Below are 11,004 nucleotides of genomic sequence, written 5' to 3'. Positions count from 1 at the left end.
GGCCCAGAACAGCAAACACAAACAAAAGGATGTATTTTATGTGGGCTTTCAACCCTACTGTAATTGCTTTAGATATCAGAAGTAATGCTGTACACACCACCAGTGTTTCCCTGATGTTTCTTTCACTTACACTGAACACATAAAGACCTTAAGCTTAGAAGAAGAGAATGTTTTACATCTATGTTTTCTATCTTAGGTTTCAACACTCAAATCTGGTTCAAAGCTTTTAATCTGTGGATGAGAACCTCCATGGCTCTGTGACATGAAGGCCACAGGAAGAACACCTCAGCCTGTTCTTCAGGCACATGCTACAGAGGTCACACTAGAGATCTGCACTGGCTTCTACATTGTGCTAAACAGTAATAATATACAAGACCCCTAGAATGGCTGGAGTGGAAACAGACCCTAAAGCCCACCCCTTAAAGTTCCATCCCCTGCTGTGGCAGGGCAACCTGTGCCAGGGCCTCACCACTCTCACAAGGAAGAATTTCTTCCCAATATCCCATATTTGCCCTCTGGAAGCCATTCCCATTGTCCTGCCACTCCAGGCCCTTGTCCAAAGTTTATCTCCAGCTCTCTTGGAGTCCCGTTAGGTACTGGAAGGGGGTTCTAAGTCTCCCTGGAGCCCTCTCTTCTCTAAGCTAAAGAGTCTTCCCAGAGTGTCTCTGTAACAGAAGTGTTCCAGCCCTCAGAACATCTTCATGGCCTTCTCTGGACTTGCTTCTCCAGGTCCATGCCCTGTGCTGAGGACCCAGAGCTGGATGCAGGTAACCATGCTTCTTGTGGAAAGGTTTAACATGAAGGTTTATCTAGTGGGCTGGAATACAGTTTCCTCTCTGAGTGACGGGGACGAGGAATTGCAGCTGAATCCATTGACAAGCAACTGTAGCACTGTCCATCCAAAATCAGCATTTAACCTAACAGATGAATTCAGGACTTGTCCATATCCACTAATTTGTCCAGGGCATTTCTTAAACCTTTGACAAATCTGTACTGAGACTGCTGCCAAACTCACTGCATCCTCAGCTGCCAGAATCTCTGTCCTCACAGGGACCTATGGCATTTTCTCCCATGACTTCCACTGAGAAATGAGCAGTGCCTACCCTGAAAACTACGTTGACTACAACTAGGATCAGCCCCATTATAACGTTCAGCCCCATTACCATGGTGATTCTACTGTTTTCATACCAACCTCATCCTACTGCTCATCAGCAGGTTTGAATACCCACAGAGGCCCAAGGCACCACACAATCTATGGACTTCTGCTTTCAACAGTGCCCTCACAACATGCTAAGGTCAATCCAAGCAAAGGGGGTCAGCATCAACCTGCACAACAGTAACCTGCCTGATGAACTTCTGAGTGCTGTTACAGGCTCTGAAGGCACCAGCCACAGCACCCCAGCAGAGCTCTGGTTGCCAAGCACAGCTCCAGTAGTTCTGGTCTTATTCATTAACTGTAATTTTTAACCTTACAATCCTTCCTGACAGCACAGCTTGAGCTCAGCACGCTTGATTTTGCACGAGGGCTACTGCCCAAGAGACACGGCTTTCCTCTTGGCAAGGCCAGCACCGGCTGAGTACATCCATGATGGGGAACAGCACATCACAAGGTGGCTGGGCTTAAAATAACAAACCTTGGGATCCAACCAGGAGCTCTGACAGCTTGAGCAAGTGTGCGTTTCGCCACTGAGCAGAAAGAGCAGATGGTTTCAGTACACACATGTATTTATCGGGACATGGAAATAACCTGTTTCAGAGCTTGACAAGCAGAGCAAGTTGAGACCCTTGGTTTCTACCCCCTCTGGGGGAAGGGCAGCACAGTCAGCACCGTGCCCTTGGCAGCCAAACACAATCAGGCACTCTGTGACCCAGCCTCTCCTGTCCTCTGGGAGCAGAGACGAGGCCATGTACAGCAAAGGCATTACTTAGCAGACACTGATTACTGAGGAACACCACTGATTGCTGCTTCTGTTGTTTCTCATTGGCTTTTCAACTTCATACAAAAAATAATGATTTAGAAGACAAGAACCCATCCGTTTCATGAAAGACCCATTATCTTGCCATCTATATATTTAGTAATAATCCTGAGGTGTCAGTTTATTATGCATTTTTCCCAGCCTCCCATAACCCTCACATGCAATATCCTTGCCAATTATTCAGGCACTATTATTAAGTTGCCAATGTTAGGTTTGCACAACAAACATGACAGGATTTCCGATATTAATATTCATTACCTCTCTACATAAATCTTAAGGACTATTTACATTTCTTCAGAAACTAATTTCTTAATTCTCTTAACATATCTTAATCCCTAAATTTTCTCTTAATTGTCTTCATTACTGTGTTTCATAACTTACTCATTTTTGAGAGCAGCAAAATAATTTAGACACTGGAGCAGAATGAGCACCTAGTTCATTATAGCCTGGGTCCTCAGAAAAATTAGAGAGGGCTAATCAGTGCTTCAGACACTGTCCCCTCCTCACATCTTGGACAGACTGCCCAAGTCTTGCTGCTCTGTAAGAGAGCCAACCAAAATAAAGGCGTTCCTGCACCAGAGCCCTTTCATACCCCACACCTGCACAGCAGCCCCAACCCATCTTTACCGGCACTGCCAGCTTTGCAGCGAAGCAAGGAACTTCTGGGCATGTGTTCAAATTGGTTTTTGCTTTTTTAAGAGCTTGGTCAGTCCTAAGCTAGAAGTAGGTCAGTAGCTGAATACGTCCTACAGCAAGATTTGCCAGAGCTCCTGTAACTAAACCAAGTCAGCAGCAGTGTGCTTACCCTCCACTAAGAATAAACTCTGGAAAGCAGGATAAATGAAGAGAAAATAGAGATTATATAGGCTTCTCCAGCAGCCTACAGAGAACTTTCTAGGTTTACAAGATTAAACCTGAAGTGGACCTCCAGCATTCAGCTACTTCACCAAAAAACAGGCTGTAGTACACTTTTCAGGACAGAAGTCTCATGAGGATAAATGAAGACTGCAAATAAAATCACTGTTTTAATCCTCAAATAACCTTGTAACCCAAAATAGTACTATGCTGTGTGAGTTTTAAGAAGTAAGAAGTTTGTATGTGTGCTGAGGTATTATTCAAACAGGGTAAATACTGATTCCCACAAAGTAACTGGCAAAGATAAATGGCTTTTCAAACATCATTGGGAGATTATAATTTTCACTACAAATGTACAAAAACATTTCACAATTACAAATGGAAAGAGCAAAGGGAATGAATACAAAGTTTACAACTGATAATTATTTTTATCCTTTTACACACGAAACCTGTGAATGATGATTTCATACATTCCAAATATCTGATTCTTAGATTTAGCATAGTGACAGCAGACTCCTACATTTAAATACTTGTGCTGCTGGTGCCATGCACTGAATGCTTCAGCATTCCTGTAACCTTTATAAGCTGCTACTGCAAAGTTCAGTCATTTCCTTGCATGCATTTCATTATAACAAAAACACTCTAGAACAAGGACTAGAATGGTAGTAATTCCTGGAAACTGAAGACTTAAGAAGACAACTTCCAGATTAATGAGAAGATTAACATCCATCTCTCTGAACAAGTCAAAGGATCTTCTGACAAGGTTGCTTGCAAAAGTTTAGTCTGTCCTCACCCAGGTCTACCTTTGGTTACATTACACTCTGATTTCTGTGGGGTTGAAACTAGGTTTTTATATGCCAATACCTGAAATACACAAGATACTTACAAATTTCCCTGAGGTACCTTCAGGGACACATTTGGGAAGACAGGGCAAGTTAACCTGTGCACCTCTCATTTTTTAAAAACGCAGGGAGATTTGTATGCATGTACAGAGAATAGAAGTTTCCTAAAATCCAGTGCTGCCATACACAGAAATGACATCACAAGCTGACATCACTCACTGCAGGTCTGGCAGCAGCTTAAGCAGACATTCAAAGCCAAACCTCAGAGCTTGCTTAGAAATGGCAACATTTATAGTTCTTAAACTACAATAGGAAATAAAATTTCAAATTAACAATATCTTTTTCTCTTATCCATGGTATCCAATAAGCCCAAAATTCCTCTGGCATCAGCTACCCTGACAGGATCTTAGCAACAATTCCCATTCACATCATGGTACAAGCGGCTCTGAAACCACAGCAAAGGGAAGAGGAATAAAGCATGGGTTCTGCAGTACGTACATTCTGGTGGAAGTCTGTTCTTTCTAAAAGCAAGCCTTTCAGTTTTCTTTCTGCTTTCTGCCAAACTAAACAGGACTCCGTAAACATACTGACGCACTGGCCTATACAGGAGAGCAGCAGGAGGCAAGTCTTTGTTGGCTTCATCTTCTATAGAAACGGCAATTTTGATTTCACCCTTTGGCATGAAAGAAAGCAGAGAAATATGACATGTTACAGTGAACAAAAAGCACTTAGGTATGCACGGGAACCCAATCCAACCCTAATACACATGTCAGCTAGTCAAGACAAATGTGATTCAGTAATAAAGCGGATCTCAGCTCGGGTTAGGATTAACCCAGCCTGCCTCATTTCCTCCAGGTTCTGTTGCTTTCCTCTTGCCCTTCTCCATCACACACATATTTGTTTGTCTGGACTAGCTACATGTGAGGATTAACTAAATATTGTACTTTTAATACAGGCACTTGAAAAAACAGTACACATGGAAATAGAGCAACGTGCTTTTAGACAGCCAAACACATCTGAAGCTGATCTACATTTCAGGCAGTTATTTCAAAAAATATTCATGCTGTCTAAAAACACCAGTCTTTGCTGCAGGATTTGAAACAATATTGGGGACTCAATGTGAAAAACAATGCATGAGCACACCTGGACAAAACCACCTATCTGGGAATTACTCGAGTAAGGTTAGGTTTGAATACATGTATGCAAAAAATTTAGTGTTTTATACCTTTTAAGAAAAAAGCACAAAAGAACCTTCCAAGATTTTCTCTCAAAACAGCACTGTTTTCTATAACTGCATATCCAAACATGTTAGGATATTCTTGGAGAACAACTGACTGCACTGCCCCCAAAAATCAACCTTTATTTTTAACACTGACAAGAAAACACTCCATTGTGCTACTTTCTCTTAAAAAAAAACCTATTTAAACTATCCTAGTAATGAATCCTGAAGGTGACACCTTGAAGTGATTACATTAGGATATTGTCAGGTTTAACTTCGACAAAACTACCTTAGGTTTAAGGTTGTGTCTAAAAGGTCTCTCTCAGTAACAGCAACATAACCTGGAACACGTGTCCATTTCTGAAGAATCCCCATAATTCCACCACAAGGTTCAACAGCTCTGCACTAGGGTCACAGAGACCCTCTGCAGCTCCAGGCTGAGCCAGAGGGGCTGGAAAGGGCCCGGCAGGAAAGGCCCTGGGGGTGCTGGTGGCAGCAGCTGAACAGGAGCCCAGGTGGGCAAGAAGGACCAGGGCACCCAGGCCTGTTCCAGCCATGGTGGGGCAGCAGGACCAGGGCAGTGCCCATCCCCTGTGCTGGGCACTGGTGAAGCCCCACCTCAGCTCCTGGGGTCAGTTTTGGGCTCCTCACAACAAGAATGACCTTGAGGGGCTGGAGCATGTCCAGAGAAGGGAACAGAGCTGGGAAGGAGCTGAGGGAGCTGGGAAAGGGGCTCAGCCTGGAGCAAAGGAGGCTCAGGGGGGACCTTGTGGCTCTGCACAACTCCCTGACAGGAGGGGGCAGCCAGGGGGGAGTGAGCTCTGCTTCCAGGGAACAGGGACAGGACAAAGGAAATGGCTTTAGGTGGCAGTGGTGGAGTCCCCCTCCCTGGAGGGATTTAAAAGCCACGTAGATGGGGCAGCTGGGGACATGGTTCAGTGGTGGCCTTGGCAGTGCTGGGTTAGCAATTGTACTCAATGATCTTAAAGATCTTTTCTAACCTAAATGATTCTGTGATTCTGTGACTAAACATCAAGTAGTATTTAAACATGCTAAGAATATTTGGCTGTGCAAAGTGTGAAACAGACCTGACATCAATGGTCTTCACAGACCTTTTGATTCTTCACTTCTCTTTGACAAAAAAGTGTAAGAACATGACAGCAACATGAGCTGTGGTACTAAACAAACAAATGGGAAATAGGAAATCCAAACCTCAACCTCGATGCAGTAACTTTTAGTTTGATGGATGTCAGACCTCCCTGCGGTCCTTATTGTCCTGATGAGGATTTTTAAGGTGAATAAAGGTTAACAGGAATGGGGACAGTGCCATTTTGCTAGCTGCTGGTACAAAAGGGATTTCTTAGAGCTGCTGTGTTTCTTTGGGGCCAGCTATCAGCAATGGGAGGGATCAGATGGGAGGGAAAACAATCTCAGTACTTCAGAACACTGAAAATAGAAAAGACTTGGCACAGACACCAAAGCACATGCACTGGAATTTTTAGATGGAAATGGACTCTGCATAAACATACACACAGAGACATATACACCTATGCATAGAGATATACGAATATCTGCATATAGCTGGGGAAAAAAAATTAATTTTGTAAATAAATACTTCTAATTATCGTAACCTCATATTTATTGGAACAATGTACCAGATCAGTGGTTAGAAAATGGGGGGAAAACTGGTTCAAAAGACTGAAAAGGGACCAGAACTTAGAGCATTAAAAACGATGTAAAAATCTGATACTCTTTAGCCAGAAATGCCAGGACAATTATCTTCACAGAATCATTATCTCACAGTACCTCATTTTAAAATATCATACCTTAGTTAGGACATGAAAGATGTAGGGATACATTAACCCCTTCTTGTGCCTGTGCTCTGCCACTCGTAATACTTCAGGTGCTACCGGAGGTAATGGAGGGGTAGTAATATCCATGTGGTTTCTGGTGGGCATGGACAACAGGCATGGGATTTGTGGATTACTGGTTTGATTCCCTTTGACATCAGCTGCCTGACTTCCTGAAGAAGCACTAGAGGAACCTTCTGCCTGTAACAGAACATACAAAATAAAGTGCTTTGGATGTATCCAGAAACATACCAGGAGATCAGCCAAGAGAAACAGCAAACTTCCTCCCTCACCCCCAATGAAAACAATAAATCCTCGCATCACGCTGTTGCAGTGTGCAGAATACATTATCCAAAGCTGGCTGCAAGGTTTTCAGGAAACAGAAACCTTCAGCCATTGTCTGCTAGTGGAACCAAATTACTACGAAAATAAATATTACGATAAAACTTTTAACTTATTAACAGCAACAGTAATTGCTATTTTTAAAAAAAATTTTAACTGCATAATGCAAAAGTGGACTGATGGCCTTTTAATGACCTATGAATGGCCTCTCAACTCAGTATTTCCAAGATACTCCCAACTCAATGTGTTAACTGACAGCCACATAGTCTGTAATTTATCTATGACTTCCATAAACATAGCCCTTCTCAGCTTGCAATTCTAGACAAAACAGGGAAAATAACATAGTTCAATTGTGTAACATGTAAAATACACAGTGTCCAAACTCAAAAGTCTGGTAAATGTTGTTGGGTTTTATGGTTGGTTGGGGTTTTTTTTGTAACATAAAAGCTCTTTTGTCTGAGAAGATTGTAAGAGAAAATGGCAGAGTTTTCTGACTGAAAGATTAAAGTGGCATTCTATTCCAGTTCTAGAAATGCAGTCCATAAACTTACGGGAAAAATATGATGCATAAAAATATACTGTAAACCTCCCAGCCTTTATAAGGATTTATGTTGATTTCTCATGGATATGACAAAAAAAAAAAAAATTAGAGTTCATTCCTAAAAATCCTGGTCTTCAAAACCGAAAGCTGGTTTTAGCTTAAGAGCTCATGTTAGTTTCATGCCTACAAATTATTATAGCAATAGTAAAAACTTTTAAGACCAAAATTTGATCACTTGATAATACTCATGCATGAGTATTTTCACAATATGTGTAAAGAAGTTCACATGCTTCCTAAGACTTGAAAAGCAAAGCTGAAACAGAAATGGCCAAAGCATGAAATCCCACAGAACACGTAACATAAAAAATAGGCCCAAACAAGCTCAGGTGGTTCCCTTCAGACCCATGAAAAATACAAACCTGCATGCAAACAACAAAAAACCCCACACTACTTCCAAAAATCTTCTACAGAATGGTGTAGGTAGTAAAAACAGACTCTAGCAAGATATCAAAGGGAAACCTTGTTTTCAGATGACACTTTAATCACACAGCCAAAGAGGACGCTATTGAAAGATTGCATTTTAAATGTTGGCAATATGGACTTCATTTGAGTTATAAAAATGAAAATATATAGATGAAATGGTTAAAACCTGTAAACCAGAACACTCCCAACACCACATGCTAACACCAAATGCTTTCATAGCACAGCTTTATTAAATCTGTGTTATAGTATCAAATATTTCTATATCAGGTTAAAGACTTCTGTCCCTGTCTTCTACTACCCCAACAACTGTAAGTCACCAATAGTGAACCACAGCGAGAAGTTTACAGAACTATCAATTACTGGGGGCACACAGGGAAGAAAGAAGACAAAAAGCCCCACATGACAGCAATGCTTTCCCCGACTGCACTACCCAGTTTCTTCCTGCATCTGCTCCAGCAATATTCCAACACCTAAGCTGAGGAAACACCAAAGTTAAAAGGGGATTTTTTTCTCTAGAAATATGCATCCACCCAAATGAGAGGAGCTTACCTTTGTCATGTAGAATCACACTGTGAGATAACTGCAAGGAATTTTGACATTTAAGTCAAGGAAAGGAGTGTCAAGACTGCTGCTACCTGCCTGATCTTAGCTGGATTTTCAGGACTTTACCTCAGAGATTCACACAGCTCACTCGGTTGAAATCTTCATAGAATCACAGATTGGAAGGGACCTTTGAGACCACCTCATTCCACCCCTGCCATGGGCAGGGACACTTCCACTATCCCAGGTTGCTCCAAGCCCCGTCCAACCCAGCCTTGGACACTTCCAGGGATGGGGTACCTTCTCTGGGCAACTTCTTAAGGAAGTACTACCTCTTTTTTCAGTCATTAATGTTCACCTCTCTAGGAAATAAGTTCATTTACAAAACGTACTCACAATCCTTCCTGTTGTGCTCAGCAGATACTTCTGCCTTCTCCTGCTACTGAGGGCTGAAGAAGCGGTTTAATAATATTAAAAAAACTAGGCAAGTAAAGCTCAGGAGCACCAATACATTAAACAGGATATGTTTAAGTCAGCCTGCGTGCACACATCCATTGGAAAGTGCTTGTACAGCTCTGGCTCGGTGTGGGGGCTGTCCCTGGGAAAGGACACACTCAGGGCTGCGGGGACCCACAGGGCTGCACACACACGGCCCAGCCCAGCAGAGAAGAAAGGAATGTAATAGGTCAAATTAGCATTTGCATACGGTGACTAATCTCCAGGCAGACACAGCTATCCTACAGGCATAGCCTGTAGAAATAATAATCGCTGACGGATGAAATCATCCACTTGATATTTTAAGCACAAAAGCCCAAGTTTACTGGAATTCCTATGCCAAAGTACAGGGAAAATGTTGTTTGCTTACAGTGTAACTAACTCAGGATCAGGGGTTTTTTGACAGAGTTAACAGCTGGTATACAGCTCCACCATCAAGGCACAGAGATATTAAGTGCAAATGCTCTGAATATTCTTTCCAAACACAGCTCAAACTCGGCATAGAGGCCACCATATTCTTGATTGAACAGTGGTTTGAAATCTTAAATTTAATAATGATAAATCTTTATGAAGGGCTTACCTAGCCCATCCTTACCTAGTTAAGCAGCAACACTAACTGGTCCCACAGAGCTACTTTAACAAGTAGTATGTGAAATTCCTACCATGCAGTTATAAAGGACTTTTAACTCCTCAGCTGAGCTCTAATACACCTGCAGTGGCCTGTGGCTAACACTGATGGTGTCAGAGCTGTGCTTACTGCACTGTGGGTTACAGGATGTGGACTCTGACTCCATGGACACCCGGACTGTTACACTCCTTCCTCAAAGTCCAACATGCACTACTGGAAACCCAGAGAGCAACATCTGAGGGTGAGATAGTTGGCTAAGGGCCACACAAAGTTATTGACTTGTTCCTGGTTTGTATCTAGCATTTTTTTACACATCCTATTTAATGTTTGTTTTTATGTATATGCTCCCTTGGAAACCTCCCTCCTGTACTCTAAAGCTGTTGTTTTGTAATTCACAAAGAAGTGTAAAGGTTTGCACTAAATACTATGGATCAATATTGGAAATCCTCCCCCGAATTTGCTGTAAAGCTTTAACACAAAGTAATAAACTGTGATGTTTGGAATTTAAGGAAATACCTTTGTTTGGTCTCCCAGCTCTCCACGTGTTTGACCTTCTGACTGGGTTCCTGGCTTTTCCCAGCCTATTTTGTTCCCACTGACATGGCTGAAGGACAGCAGAAAGAAAAACATCATACTAAAATGCAGTTTGAGAGACAGTGAAATAAATCCTTGGTGTCTGTGACTGGAATTTTGGGCAAGACATTCTGATTTTAAGGGATGCTTTCTATTAAAAATGTCCATTTGCACGAGTCTTCAAAAAAAATTTCTGACATTCACATTAGGTTCCTTTGCAAAGTCACATTATCCCCAAATTTAGGAAGTGTAAACACTACAAGTTCAGTGAAGTTCCATAGCTTTTAGCTTCTGAAATTTTAATGAATTATACTGTGAAGTAGGAAGATTTTTTTACACAATGTAAAGGACTGGAAGGCTTTATGACATTTACCAAAACCTCACTCTCTCAATAAAACATAAGGGCAGAAGAGAAAAAACACCCAACACTATTTGGTTTTGGATTCCTGATTAAGGAACACGGCGGTGAGATTGAACCATGCACATGTCTGCAGTCATAGTGACCCAAAACTATCTTTTTAAGGTCTATCATATCACTAATTTGCAGACTTCTGCAGGGCCAGGAGCTGGACTTCAATGATGCTTCTGGGTCCCTTCCAACTCAGGGTATGCTATGATTGATTCTATGATTCTTACTTTCAGGATACAGGTAAATGATTT

At 41.9% G+C, this 11,004-nt stretch overlaps 1 protein-coding gene across 5 annotated transcripts in view; it reads right to left on the bottom strand.

Moving 5' to 3' along the window:
* Positions 1 to 11,004, bottom strand: part of FAM120A (family with sequence similarity 120A) — a 42,128-nt gene that overhangs the window by 15,984 nt on the left and 15,140 nt on the right. For all 5 annotated transcript variants that reach the window (XM_017737323.1, XM_017737322.1, XM_008636018.2 and 2 more), the window contains exons 7-9: positions 10,288 to 10,375; positions 6,719 to 6,943; positions 4,172 to 4,346 (exon numbers count right to left, since the gene is read on the bottom strand). In XM_017737323.1, the coding sequence (XP_017592812.1) occupies positions 4,172 to 4,346; positions 6,719 to 6,943; positions 10,288 to 10,375 (488 nt within the window). The remainder of the gene's footprint in view (positions 1 to 4,171; positions 4,347 to 6,718; positions 6,944 to 10,287; positions 10,376 to 11,004) is intronic.

This window comes from Corvus brachyrhynchos, unplaced genomic scaffold (genome assembly GCF_000691975.1).
Source record: "Corvus brachyrhynchos isolate BGI_N302 unplaced genomic scaffold, ASM69197v1 scaffold266, whole genome shotgun sequence".
Classification (NCBI taxonomy): domain Eukaryota; kingdom Metazoa; phylum Chordata; class Aves; order Passeriformes; family Corvidae; genus Corvus; species Corvus brachyrhynchos.
This window is presented reverse-complemented; position numbering and strand designations above follow the sequence as displayed.